Here is a 14876-nt window from a genome sequence, read left to right as displayed (position 1 = left end):
TAGCATGCTATGTACTTTTGTAGAAAGGGAAACTGGTAACAGATTGATTCATTCCATCTAAGGCAAAAATAGAATTTCTAAAAGAGGAAAAGGGGAAGGGAGAAGGAAAACCCACAGTCATACTGGGAGCAGTGAACTCCATCTTCTTCAGATAAGTTGCCAATTAGCAAGCAGCTAGCATAGAGGACAAGGTGAGATGTTCTGCCCTTGGGCAGCTTGTTCTCATCAAAGAGAGCATGTTCAGTGGTTTATGGATTTCCCAAAAGACGCTGCTTACCAGGGAGGGATGCATCAGAGGCAGCCTGCATTCTGGCCACCGTCTCTGTGAGCAGCCACCTCAGCTACAGTGTGTGGGCACCATTTCCTTCATCACGATTGCTGGCTGGAAACTCGAGTACCTTACCATTTTGCTGAGCACAGGATGAAGCCCTTAGGGGTACTTGAGACAGGACCTTTGACCTCAGTAACTCTAGACTCTACTGGGAAACAAGACAAACTGGAGAGTTAGAGGATAATCCAAGGTAAACTATGAACTTGAGGCAGGCTTTCAGTGACCTTGGAGCTCAGAGAAGATTCTAAGGAGTCACATCTCGTGGGAGGAAGAGGAATTGAGCTGAGTCATGACTGGACCCTGGTTTTCCTTGGTTCCACATCAACTCAGCACTTAATCATTTCCTGTGGTCCCCAGGAGACCATGCATTAGAATCACTGGGAAACATAAAAATCCAGAATCCCCGTGGGCCCTGTCCCAGACCTAGAATCAGAATCTCCAGAGTTAGTTCCTGGGAACCTGTATTTTTTCAAGTTAAACTTGTGATGCCTGGGCAGCTGGCTCAGCTCCTAGTTCCCCAACCTATGTTATTGGATAACATAGTAAAACCTGACTGATGAGAACTAATTGAGAGGATTGCAAAATTAATTAAAAACTTGAATTATAATGTTTAAATAAGTGCAATTTTGTTATTTTCAATCACACATTGGTTGATGTAGTGTTACCCATGGAGCCCTTGAAACAGCCCACATGAATGACAAGCTGAAGTGGTTTCCTGTTTTATGGCAGTACTTTGGAGACACTTAAATACATTTTGCTTGCTGGGGCAGTTGAAACATTCCTCCCTGCTCATATTCTGAACTACTTTACCAAATCCTCTTTGCCTCCTTAGGTAATATAAGGGCAAACTTCAGTGAGCCCCTGTATTGTCCGCTACTTGAAACAAAAGCAGAATTGTTTCCTGGGTGTGTTTAGAATCTCTTTATCTAACAAGTAGAGGACACCGAAGAGGTGGATTGATGCATTTTTATTAACTAGACCTCCTGACGTACTGTCCCATCCATAATTCTCCACTAGAATATAAAGGCTTTATCTTCCTGCTGCACCTAGAATCCCAAACTGGATTTATGACAAGGCAGTTCCTCAATAAATAGTTGTTGAGTGAATGAATACATCAAATGCTTCATAAATGTTTTTAAATTAACAACCATGCTTAAAGAGAACCTGGCTGATCATGAGCATCATTGGGGGATCGTTTTAAAAATACAAATTCCAAACTCCAGTCCTCACCAGGCAGAAGCTCTAGAGGTGGGACCCAGGTGATTCTGGGACTTACCCAAGTTTGGGAACTGAAGAAAAGCATCTCCTACATCATCCTATCAATTTATCAGATAACACTACCTCTGAGAAGCCTCTCATGATTTCCCTCTCTCTGGCCATGGAATGTGGTGGCCTGGCCTTGGAACCCTAACGGTGCAATGTCATTATTTCTCCAGTGGCACTGTTCTCACTCTGCCTCAGGCCTCAGGAGTTTCTCTTCTGTGTTAACCCATTTAGGTAGAGGGTAAATTCCTTGTGAGCAGGTATTCCATAACTTACAGCATCACACACGTTGGGTGACCTGAATTTTAGGCAGGAGCCTTACTCCAAGTCATTCGTTTATCGTATTTCTATGATTCAAAGATGTCATTAAAGATGCAATGTTGACTTAATAATGGATTTGTTTCAAGAGAAGAAAACAACCAGCTCCTGAATGTGTCAGACACATTCTCCTGAAGTGTAATGCCACATGACAAGGCTATGAATTATCAGTCTGTCTTTTGCAGCAACCTACCCTGTGTGTTGAGATTACCTTCTGTAAATTCACCTTTAAATCCTGTGGGCAGAAAGAAGGAAATATATTCCTAATATGTCAGCATATCTCAGATAAAGGCAGACAGTGGAATTAATACTTCCAACAGATGGTATGCCATAGCATGTGACAATAATGGCTAGTAATAGCCCTAACAGTCCTTGTTCTGGTAGATTCCAGAAAATCTATGTGCTTTAATTCTCCCAACAACCTTACATTTTACAGATGAGGAAACTGAAGCTCATACATTTAATCAGGAAATACCTGGAATTCACAGAATTATAGGCTGGTAAAATAAGAATTCCCTTTAAAGAACATCTGTGTTATGGAAGAGTAAACTGAGGCCAAGTTCAGAGTGTGAATCAGTGGCATAGTTCTGGACCAGAGGAGGGGTGCATACATACACATATGCACAGGTGCATGCACACACAAATGGTTAATCACGGAATATATGAGTTAAGTTCTATTCTCCCATCCCCATAATTCCCATCCATATATTTCACCACCTCCATGACTTTTCTCCCCTATTGTTGCCTCTTTATTTTTCTAGGTAAATTAGTAAAAGGTAAACTGAGACCTTGAAAATGTCTCAAGGAATGGGGGCCACGCTTCTGCTGCACTGTATAAGTCAGTGCCCCTTGGCATGGTGGTGATGTGAGCTAAGACCCTTTAAGCTCCAGTATTCTTGGTGGTTGTGACTTCCTGTGAGCCCCTTACAGGAAGTAGGCGGTAACACACATGCTGGATGCCTCGTTTTCCTCAGAGCTCTAGACTGCCTCAGCCCCACACCAGAGTTTCCTGTCACCCTCACTGAATGTTACTTAGAGCAACAATGGTGGGGGAAGAGCTCTGAGCCTCCAACGTTCAGCCGAGCTGACTGCAAACCTTACCTCCCCTTTCTCTCATGTCTGTGGATTACTCTTGTTAACAGTTGGGCCCCACCTGATTACAGTTTTAAAAAATAACAACAATAACAGCTTCTCTGGAAGAATAAGAACAACAATAAAACATTCCTAATTAAATAGAAGAGATGTTTGCACGCCCTTCTTTACAGACACTTGATGAACTTCTGGGTTTGTTTTGTTATTGTTGTGGGGTTTTGTTTTGTTTTTGGTGTTTTTTTTTGGTCTATTTCTTTCCCTTTTAGAATAACTTAGATATGCAGATAAAATCTTCCTCTGCTGAAGTTTTGTTTCTTCCTGCCTTGAGTTTAACCCATCACATTCCAATGAGGCAAGAGCAAAAGCTTCAATATTTGGCAAAGGGGAAAATCTCTGAAGACAAACTGTGCTACATGTAATGCATGGATGAATATCACAAAGGTGATGTTGAGCAAAAGAAGCCAGACACTGATTCACTATTTACAGTAGCCACAAGGTGGAAACAGCCCAATGCCCGTCCATTGATGAATGGATAAACAAAATGTGGTATGGTCATATGATGGAATATTATTCAGCCATAAAAAGGAAAGAAGTACTGATACACACTACAACTTGGATAAATCTTGAAAACAATATGCCAAGCAAAAGGAGGCAGGCACAAAAGACCACCTCTTATATTATTTCATTTGCCTGAAATGTCTAGAATAAGCAAATCTATAGAGACAGAAAGCATATTAGCGTGACAGGGGTGCAAATAAAACAGAGGTATACTTGGGGAGTAATGGAAATGTTCTAAAATTAGATTGAGTTGCACAACTCTATAAATTTACAAAAATTACTGGATTGTATATTTGAACTGGGAGAATTTCATGGTATGTAAATTATGCTTCAAAAGCTATTTTAAAATCAAATGAACTAATCTGGGATTTTTGATGTCATAAAGATCAACTTTACTTTAGAAATTAAAATAAACTACTGACCCCAAAGGGGGAAAAACTCTAACGCTTGGAAAATCATGTTTTTAAAAGGAGGATTTATAAGCAAATGTTAAAAGAGTCTTTAGTATTTCACTGGATAAATGGTTTACATTTATATCTGAGAAAAGGAAAATAAGACTCTGTTTAGCACTCTTCTGTCCTCACCATGTCCAAGATTCTGCACAGAACACATTGTGGGTAATGTGGGATGCTAACTATAGGCTCAAGATCATATAGTGCTCAAGAAAGATTATAAAGGATTTCTTAAATTTAAAAGAAAATCATGAAATAAAAATTACTAAAATAGGGGAGCCTGGGTGGTTCAGTCAGTTAAGCATCTGCCTTCGGCTCAGGTCATGATCCCAGGGTCCTGGGATCGAGCCCCACATCGGGCTCCCTGCTCTGTTGGAAGCCTGCTTCTCCCTCTCCCACGCCCCCTGCTTGTGTTCCCTCTCTCGCTGTGTCTCTCTCTGTCAAATAAATAAATAAAATCTTAAAAAAAATTACTAAAATACATTCTATGTGAACCAAGAATACTAGGACTGTTTCAGGATATCTTAGAAAAAGAAACATGGTGCCTTTTCTGCATTTCCCTCAATTCTTCCCCTGTTTTCAGGCAGCAGCCCGAGCAGCCCAAACTCACAGCCTTGGGGTAGGGAGAGCATGTCTAAGCAATAGGGGCCTGAAGATTCACATCTCAGCTTCAATTTCTTTTCTTGCCCCAGTTTTATTGTGATATAACTGACATATAGCATTTTATAAGTTTAATGTGTACAATGCAATAATTTGATATATATATTATAATACATATATTGATATATATATTGCAAAATAATTAATACAGTTTTATTAATATCCATCACTACACATAGTTACAGATTGTTTTCTCCTGTGATGAGAATGTTGAAGATCTACTCTCTTAGCAACTTTCAAATAGAAAACACAATACTGTTAATTATTGTCATCAGGCTGGACCTTACTTCCCAGGTCTTACTTCCCTTATAACTGGAAATTTATACCTTTTGGCCACCTTCATGCAATTCCCCCACCTTCCACCCCCCTCCGATTTTCAAAATAGATCCTTGAAGTCCAGAAGAGATAAGAGTTTGGCATGTTTCACATTTATGTGGTAAATTATAGGTTTGACAAGAACGCACAATGATGTAAGGACCAGTTGTCCCCAGCCACCCCCCACCCCTGCTCCCAACACACACACCCCTGCAGGTTTAGGGCCAAGTTAGAGGTAGCAGGTTATATATCTGGGCGAATTTTCTAACATGTAATGCTGTTTTGAGAGAGAGACACTACTAGTCAGGACAATTATAAGTAAGAGCTACATGTTCAGTTGAGTCAATGGAGACAGCATCTGGATGTCTGTAAGAATCACATGGCAGGCTTCTAAAAAGCTCAGGAACCAGGGTGGCAGTCCTACAGATTCTAAGTGCGTAGGTAAGAGGTGAAGTATGGTTAACTGTTTGTTGGTTTGGGGTTTTTTTGTTTTGTCTTATTCTGTGCTTCAGGTTCTTCAGGGGATCGTGATAATCAACAAAGTGTGGGGCACAGGGTTATAGGGAGTTAAGCCAGATCCATAGTTCTCAACTGGGGGGGTGATTTTGTCTCCCCAGCAAACACTTGACAGGGTCTCACATCCAGCTGACAGAGGCCAGGGATGCTGCTAAACATCCTGGGATTCTAGGAGTCAAAAACAATTAGCATGGCCATCCGTGCATATTGTTTTCATTTTGTGTAGACAACCCACTCTGGGGGTTGGGGATGGAGGGGCTTGCATTGTTCCAAATCATATACACTTTGCTCCATATGCTACCAGTATGTGTGGCTCACACATGAGGCTCATGTGTTTCACTGGCCTTCACTTGTGGCCCTTGCCATGTTGAAGTTAAGTAAATAATAGGTTTTGAAAATACTACCGGCACAGATTTACAGTTGGATAGGAACAGAGCGTTGGACATGAAGTACTCAAGACAGAGTCCAGATTTTAAAGTTCCCACCAGGAGTGAATACACTGGCATATGCATTTGCTTGTACTTTTTCCATCAGCGCTGGCAAAACTGTTGCGGGGGGTGTGCCCCAAGTACGTTCTTGGGGCTTTCCCTTCTTTCCACTTCCCTCATGAGACCAGGAACTTATGTTTGTTTGTTATTTTTTTCTCCTTTTGCCCACAGCAAAATCAGCACTCTAGAAAGGGCCTAATACATACATTCCCATTAAAGAACTGATGAAACTTCAAGATCAGAAAGCTTTGTGCCCTTGGAGGGGAATGGAGAACTAGCTTCTAACATGTGTTGAGAGGAGGTATCATGGAGCAGTGGAAGGAACATGGGCTTTGCTCTCATGCCACATTCAAGGTTCAAAGCCCAGGTCTGCCACTTCCTGGTTGTGGATTGTGAGAAAGTCACTCCAGCTCTGTGGCACTCAGCGTCCTCGTCAGTAAACTGAGGACACCAAATCTAGATTGCTGTGTTGTAGTGAGGGTTGGATAACATCTGTAAGGAGCCTGGTACATGGGGACCCCCAAAAGGGCAGAGCTTATATTTATCTGTCTTTATTCCCTGCTTACACGTCATCACCAGAAGTCTGTGATCTATGGTAGGATGTTGGGAAATATCTGTTGAATGAACAAATGAAATGGTAGCCATTATTGCAGAACATCTGCTCTGTGCAAAGCTGGCCTATTGTCTCTCCTCCTTTTGCAGACCAGCAAGTGGAGCTGGAGGCATGAGGCTGGTTTCCTGGGATCACTAACCCTCTGTGTTTTCTAACCATTCCAGGGCAAAGAAGGAGCCTTCATGGTACGAGATTCCAGGACCCCGGGAACATATACCGTGTCTGTTTTCACCAAAGCCATCGTAAGGTATGGTGCTAAGTCAGCTCAGCAAAGTGGGGAGAGACACACAGCAACCTCAGACAGTGTAAGAGGCAGAGAGGTCGCTAGAAATGGTGTGCTTTCCCTGATCCCTCTGAGAAAACCAAGGCCAGGAAGATGAAGGACATAACTGAAGTCATTTCGCTGCAAAGTAACAGAGCTGAGTCCAGACGCCAGGTTCTCAGAATTCTAAGTTAGCACCCCCGAGTGCAGAGCTCTAAAGAAAGAAAATACTTGAGCTGTAGTTGATGATTTATAATTTAACCCACAGCTAAAGGGGAACATACTTTAAACCGAAAGTAGGCGTTTTAGTTCTGGCTCGGCTAATAAAGCTACCTACCATTTATTGAGTCCTTACCATATGCCAGAATGTTATAGACTGTTTCTGATCCTCACAAGCTCTGAAGGCAGGAGTTACTATGCTCCTTCCACATAGGAGAAAACAAGGCTCAAAGAGCTGATGGCACCTCCCTGAGGCAATAGAGCTCAGGTGGTCAAGCCACCGTCATGCTCCAGCTGGCTGACTGCAAGACCCTGCTTGTCTGCCCCTCTCTGTCCCTCAGTTTCCTGCTCAGTAAAACGAATGTCTAAGAGCCTATCTGGGTCTCAGATTCTCTTCTAATTAAAGAATAAGTAAGAATAAAGCAGTTTGGCAATGAGCAATTTCCAGTAAGATTTAAGAGAAAAGAGAAAAAGAATGATGAAGGCGTCCTCAGGGAACACTTCTTGGAGAATGAGGACATGAGCAAGAGCAGGGTCTGGATGGGTGGTGGAGAAGAAGGGTGCTGCCCAGGGATGGGAAAGAAGATGCACATCACAGAGGGGCCATGCCTCTTCCACGGCTGGGGACAGTGACCTGCAGCTCCATAAGATATTATGGAGAAGGAATGAGAAATAAAGTTTATGCTGAGGGTGTCCAAGACCACCTCCAGATTCAGTGATCCACCTTGAAGACTCACAGGACTCAGCATACAGTCGGTCACACTCAAGGCTAAGATCTATTACAGTGTAAGAGTACAAAGCAAAAACAGCAAAGGGAAAAAACACATGGGGCAAAATCCAGAGGAAGCCAAACATAAGCTTCCAAGAGTCCTCTCCCAGGGGAGTCACACAGGACATGCTTAATTCCTCCTGCAATAAGCTTTGACAACAGGGGTAAAATGGTGTCTACCAGGGAAGCTCACGAGAGACTCGGTGCCTAAGGTTTTCATTGGGGGCTAGTCACCTAGGCACCCTCTGCCTAGCACATAGCAAAATTCCAGAGTCCCAGAAGAAAAGCAGGCATTGAACATAAGTCACAATGCTATACAAACAATTTAGGAACAGGGAGCCATCCTTATCAGTTAAAGAATGGTGAGAGCCCTCCCAAAATCCAGATTCTCAGATGCCAGCCACAGGCCAGCCTTGCAAGCAGGACTTTCCAAAGAGAGCATTCAGAGCTTCTGTGTTAACCCTTTGCTTTGCAAAGTCACGTAGTACTAAGGGTCCAGAGTGCTCCTTTATCATCTGCTGACAGTTAGTGAAATCCACAGAGCAGAGGAGGCAAGCATGTAGCACACACGAGACCATTCCCCACTTCATGGCCATAGAAGAAGCATCACCAACCCATCATGGCACTGATTCTAATTGGGTCTAAATGCAGCCTCAGAGTCCTTCTTACTCCAGCACCCAGGGCCACCCTGTCAAGACCGACACATGAGTTGAAATAGACCTGCCATCCTTCTAAGAGGGTAAAAAAACAAAGCTAATAGGAATCTGATACCAGTAGACATTTTTGTGTCTAAATATTGCTTGTTAATAATCACTGTATACATGTTTCATTTGTTTCAGTGAGAACAACCCCTGTATAAAGCACTATCACATCAAAGAAACAAATGACAACCCCAAGCGCTACTATGTGGCTGAGAAGTATGTGTTTGACTCCATCCCTCTCCTCATCAATTATCACCAACATAATGGAGGAGGTGCGATCTAAAGGATGAGGCCAGAGGGGAACCCTTGCAGGGGAACTTGGAGAAAAATGACAACCACCCCGCCGGGTTTCTTCATCCCGGACAAGCTGACCATAAATAATAACTAAATCTCCAAATAGAAAAGGATGCCAAATATTTGATCATATTACGTATTTCCCATTGGCAAATTCTGTTGTGAGACTCATGGGATTTCACCACCTGCCCATCTGTATTTATCACTCTTGTTGGAGGGGGTGTAATATCAGTGGCTGGGCTTTGGGATTTGTTTTCCAGGATAAAAATAGCTTTTGTATTGGATTATATTTTTGCTGGTGATGTAACTTGAACAGTTGCTACAGTAAAGCTCTAACCACTGCCTTTCACTTTTTAATCAACCCAGGTCTGGTCACTAGACTCCGGTATCCAGTTTGTTCCTGGAGGCAGAAAGCCCCGGTCACAGCAGGACTGAGATACGGTGGGCAGTGCGGTCGGCAATGTTTTGTGTTTGCACTAACTCACATCCCTAAAGGTCTGGGGCAAATTCTGAATGGACTTCCCATGGACCTAATTCTTCCCCAGACTTAAAATAACCATTACGACAGGTCCACTGGATATCTGGAGATGATGTGCACAAAGGAATATTTACAAAGTGTGTAAGAGAGATATATATAGGAGCACATTTATCCATGTCAAATCAGTGTCCATTGGTTTTACTTAAGAGTTCATCTAGTGTTTATTGAGCACCTATACTGTACACAGCACTCTACTAAATGCTATTGGAAAAAAAATATTAGAAAATAATGCCTTAGGACCATATTCCCACCTATCTTCTAGAACTTCTGTATCATCTAGTTTGCTGGGTATGCTCCATTCCAAGGGCTGGAAGCTGGAAGCATTCAGAAGTGTTTGTCTGCATAACACGGTGTTAATTTTTTTTCAGTGCCTTTAGGCAAAGCTTGCATCTCCAGTGCCATAAGCCCTGTTACTCCTTATTATCCTTTGGAACTGCCACCCTCATTTTTTATTATCTGCCTGGACCCTAAAGGCATTTGATTTTCCATCCCCTAGTTTAAACTGTGCTGGTTGAGGAGAAGGCTGGAGTAATTTTCATTTTGTGTCTCCTAGATGGGTGGTTCTCAGACTCCAGAGTACATCTAAGTCATCTGGGATGCTTAGTAAATAGTGTTGGCTCCTGGGGGCACCTGGGTGGCACCGTCAGTTAAGCATCCAGCTCTTGATTTCGGCTCAGGTTATGATCTCAGGATCATGAGATCAAGCCCCACATCAGGCTCTGTGCTCAGCACAGAGACAGTCTGTTTAAGACTGTCTCTCCCCTGCCCCTCCCCCTCCGCCCCCAAAATTAAAAAGAAAAAAAAAAGAAGAATGTTGGCTCCTGGACACTACCTAACACTTACCAAAACACAATCCCTGATAATGGAATCCTGGGGTCTGCATTTTAAACAAATGCTCTAGGTGATTTTGACCCAGGTGATTAGAGAGTCATACTTTGAGAAATACTGCCATGGGCCCTCCATCCCTAACTAGCACCATATCTGTTACACAACAGGAACTCAGCACTATTTTCTCTTGACTCAAAGAGGCAGAAATTGAGCTGTTTATGGTACTAGGGTCAAGTGCCAGGAAAGGGTAATGCCTCTTTAGCCTCCTTATAAAACTAGGGTAATTCTAATAACTATAGAATCCTAATGTATCCATGCTGGATGGGATCTCAGAGATTATTTTATGAACCCGCTCATCTTGTCAATGTAAAAATTGAGAATCGAATTCCTTTTATTCATTTACTGAACATTTTTGAGAGCCTACCGTGTACCAGACTGTGCTGGCAGGTACCTATGTACCAGACCTCTTGGGATCCTTACTCCCAACCCCTGCTAGGGCCAGACAGAGTGCTGTGGAGGCACTTGGTGGATAAATGAATGAATGAATGAATGATCAGCTCAAATGAAATTTGCTCTGTGTGAAAAATGGCAATAAAATATTTTCAATCAGGAATAGAAAATAGTTGAGACATTACAAGAACCCTTTCATTTATTTTCTTTGATATCTTGATTAATGCCACTTTCCTTCATCCTTCCATATAATCTCCCCCCACATACATTTTTCATGGTTTTAAATGCATATACTATGTTATTATTTGGGGGGAAGATAATAATTTTACCTATTTACCTAAAGCTGATACTATTTGCCATCTTTGGGTTATATTAACAATAAAGTAACATGCTATCAAGGGCTATATATAGTCTCCTTGTAGCCCTATACCTCATATCTACTGCTTGCCACCCTTGGAAGACCCTCTCTCTCTTTTCCAGGGAAATGGGTGATTGATCCCTCAGAGCTCACTTTTGTGCAGGAGATTGGCAGTGGGCAGTTTGGGTTGGTGCATCTTGGGTACTGGCTCAACAAGGACAAGGTGGCCATCAAAACCATTCAAGAAGGGGCTATGTCAGAAGAAGACTTCATAGAGGAGGCTGAAGTCATGATGTGAGTAGCCAAAATAAGAGTATGCAAAGATGTCTTGGGGAGGATATTCTGTGCTGTTCTTTACATACCATTTTGATGCCATGTTCACCACTTTGCTCCTCAAATCTAGTGATGGTTTCCAGGGGCATGGAGAATAAAATCAAACTCCTCACCATGGTCTACAAAGCCTGTCATGGTCTTGCCCTGTCTGCTCCCCAGTCTCATCCCCTCCTCATCTCTCCTCTGGTCCACAATGCACCAGCCACAGTGGCCTCCATTCATCCTTGCACATACCATCTGACTTCTCACCATCCTTCAGGTTGTTTTTGTTTTGGAGAGGGAGTGCATTTTTGGGAGACTGAATTTAGATCATCTCACCCTTTGCCTTTTTCCTTCAGGAAACTCTCTCACCCCAAACTGGTCCAGCTGTATGGGGTGTGCCTAGAGCAGGCTCCCATCTGCCTGGTGTTCGAGTTCATGGAGCACGGCTGCCTGTCGGATTACCTGCGCAGCCAGCGGGGGCTCTTTGGTGCAGAAACCCTGCTGGGCATGTGCCTGGATGTGTGTGAGGGCATGGCGTACCTGGAGGAGGCATGTGTCATCCACAGAGACCTGGTAAGAGGATGCAGGGACAACATCTATAGGTCTGGGATGAAGGGCTATGTCCCACTGAAATGTGGAGCTACCCAGACTGGGAATACGTTGATAAATAACAAGTCACAAACCATCTCCCTTCCACTCTCAAATTCTTTCTTCTTCCACCCACTAGGCGATGTCCTAGTAGGACTCAGATCTGGGCTCTAATCCCAGCCTTGTTTCTGACTTGTACCCTCTGAGTCTGAGTTTACATTTTTCCCAAATGAAGCTTATGGCCTCTCCTTAACCTCTCTGTGCCTCAGTTTCCTCTTGGTAAAGTGAGGGAAATGGACAAGCACAGTTTTTCTCAAACTATTATCCAAGGATCTACCACAATCACATTGGAGTGATGCTAAACCATCCTCAGAATCTCTGGAGGTCAGAGCTCAGCATATTCATTTTAACATATCCCCCTTGGGATTTGAAGGCATATTTCAAATGTGAAAAAAGAGTGGGGTCTTTTATCACTAAGGGCTCTTCCAGTGCACAAGTCTGTGGTACTAATTAGGGACTAGGTACTCTTCCTATTGAGGAATAGTTTTAAGAGGATTAGTAACCTCAAAACATTCTTATTTTCATCAAATGGGTGACAGTCTCTTCATATCATCCCTGATGTTAACATTTCCTATGCATCAAGTCACATTAGAGCACATTGTTGGTGAGACAACACCACAGATTTCTCTTCTAATTAGGATCTCAGGAATGAAGCTAAAAGACCAAACTTACTCATCCTGATAAAGGATCACATTTTGACTTTTGAGCTCACTTCTGGACACTAGTGAAGTTTAATTAACATCTGTAAAGCCCTTGTACAGCAGCACATAGAAACCCAGAAGACTGAGATTATAGGAGACTCCTTATATTGATTATCCACCACCAGTTTTCCTTTCCTTTTTGTTTGCCTGTCTCCACTCCAGGCTGCCAGAAACTGTCTAGTGGGAGAGAACCAAGTCATCAAGGTGTCTGACTTTGGGATGACAAGGTAATATGGGCATGTGGCGCCAGGAAAGTCTCAGAAGTGGGATTCAGGCCCCCAGAACGTTCAGACATTCTTTCTCCACTCTCTACCCAGGTTCGTCCTTGATGATCAATACACCAGTTCCACAGGCACCAAGTTCCCGGTGAAGTGGGCATCCCCGGAAGTCTTCTCCTTCAGCCGCTATAGCAGCAAGTCAGATGTGTGGTCATTTGGTGAGTGTCATCCTGGCCCCACCCCCACATGATCAAGGACTGCCAAGCAGCTGTTTTATTTGTCAAATCCAGGCAACTCTACTTGCCCAGGACTGGGTGGTGAGGGCACCCCACTGATAGACTGTGTGTGATAATGGCTCTGAAAACTATGAAGAGGTCCTCATTTTTGCATTTGTTCTTTGGGATCTTTGAAAGCATATTTTGTTCAACAGTATTTTCCTGCACGTACCCCTCAATAAATATTTTACTCATTTATTCAGCAACAATTTATCGAGCCTCTACTATAAGCCAGGGTTAATCTAGGTGCTTACAATGCAGGGGTGCATAGGATAGAAAAGACTCCTATTCTCTTGGAGGCAAATTTTAGGGGGAGACAGATAACAATCACATAAACAAGTTAATAGATATGTACATAAGACAAAGTCACATAGTGATAAGTAAGTGCTATGAATAAAACAAAACAGTTAATGGAATAGAAAGTGACTGCAATGGAGAGTCCATTTTAAATAGCATGGTCTGGGAGGCCTCTCCAAGGAGGTGACCCTTGATCTGAATGTTGAGAGAGAGTCATCCCCACTTGAGGATCCAGGGAAGATTTGGTGTCTCTGACCAAAAAACCAGCAAGTATAAAAATTTGGTGCATCCAGAGAAAAGAGGGGTACTGTCTTGGTGAGAGAACATTAGACAATGAAGTTGTCAGTCCATGATAAGGAATTAGACTTTCTGATGAGCGCAAATGGGCATGAATGAAAGGCAGAATGAATGATGTTGGTGTGGCAGAAAGTACTAGCCATTCTTGCTGGATTTGTCATATCCTCCTAAGCCATAGTTTGTGTGTGCTAAACTATACACAAAGACATGCCAAACAACCTCTGATTTGGACTATAAGAAGGGTTATACTTTGGAAAGGAATGAGTTGGAGTTTGATTTTGCCAAGTGTATTGACTTAAGAGTAGAAATCAGGGAAAAGCTAATTAGATCTCTTCAGAGAACTAGTTTTGAAGTTTCCCCCACTATTTTAGAAGAGCCAATTTCTATAACCGAGTGGTTTGCAAATTTCTAGTTCTTCTAAGCTGTTCCTTAAAACAGCTTCCCTATTTGACAGACCCAGCTAAGATTTTGTTATTCAAATTTAAGTTACAGAATGAACTTGGAAGAAATAAAACTGCACCAGAACAATCTCAGAAGATTCTATTTTCCCCCAAGTCCATATATAATGAGGAAAGGTATGGCTGACATGTGGCCACTCCCTATGGGTGATGCAGCCAGTCACACTGCACCAAGCCCGGTGTCCCATATGGAGATGTTTGCACCCATGGCCACTTTGTCACATTCACCTGCCAACTCTGCATGAGGCTTATTCTGCCAAAGGTTGTCAGCTTGGGAATTTTCTGTTGCATCATGAAATTAGAGTGTTGAGCTCCAGTCCATCCCTGCCTAGGATATACCCCCTGAAGGGTCCGAAAATGAGACTGACTAATGGAAGAAAGGTAGAGAGGGCGAGATAACATGAGTGGCAAGCCTGAGAAACAGAAACCTGGATGGACTGAGAGCTTGATGCCTGCCTCGAGGCCATTGAACTTTGTCATGCATTTTAAGGTTTTTGCCCTAATTAACTGTGCTATTTTAAGCAAGTCAAGCAAGCTCTTTTGGGCCTCACTCAGTTTCCAATCAATGCATTACAAGGTTTGCATGAAAGCAAATGTTTTCATAATCGAGCTTTGGGCAGCAGGCCTCAGTTTTCCAAGGAA

The 14876-nt window shown here is 42.8% G+C and overlaps 1 protein-coding gene across 2 annotated transcripts in view; it reads left to right on the top strand.

The window, feature by feature from the left end:
- The window catches only part of ITK (IL2 inducible T cell kinase), a 62889-nt gene that overhangs the window by 41684 nt on the left and 6329 nt on the right, over nt 1–14876 (top strand). For both annotated transcript variants that reach the window (XM_028106722.2, XM_028106721.2), the window contains 7 exons: nt 6771–6853; nt 8696–8829; nt 9218–9292; nt 11148–11319; nt 11697–11913; nt 12852–12916; nt 13007–13125. In XM_028106722.2, the coding sequence (XP_027962523.2) occupies nt 6771–6853; nt 8696–8829; nt 9218–9292; nt 11148–11319; nt 11697–11913; nt 12852–12916; nt 13007–13125 (865 nt within the window). The remainder of the gene's footprint in view (nt 1–6770; nt 6854–8695; nt 8830–9217; nt 9293–11147; nt 11320–11696; nt 11914–12851; nt 12917–13006; nt 13126–14876) is intronic.

The sequence above is a fragment of the Eumetopias jubatus genome, unplaced genomic scaffold (genome assembly GCF_037043125.1).
Source record: "Eumetopias jubatus isolate StellerSeaLion01/CBP00866 unplaced genomic scaffold, mEumJub1_p1.0 scaffold_5, whole genome shotgun sequence".
In the NCBI taxonomy this organism is placed as follows: Eukaryota; Metazoa; Chordata; class Mammalia; order Carnivora; family Otariidae; genus Eumetopias; species Eumetopias jubatus.
This window is presented reverse-complemented; position numbering and strand designations above follow the sequence as displayed.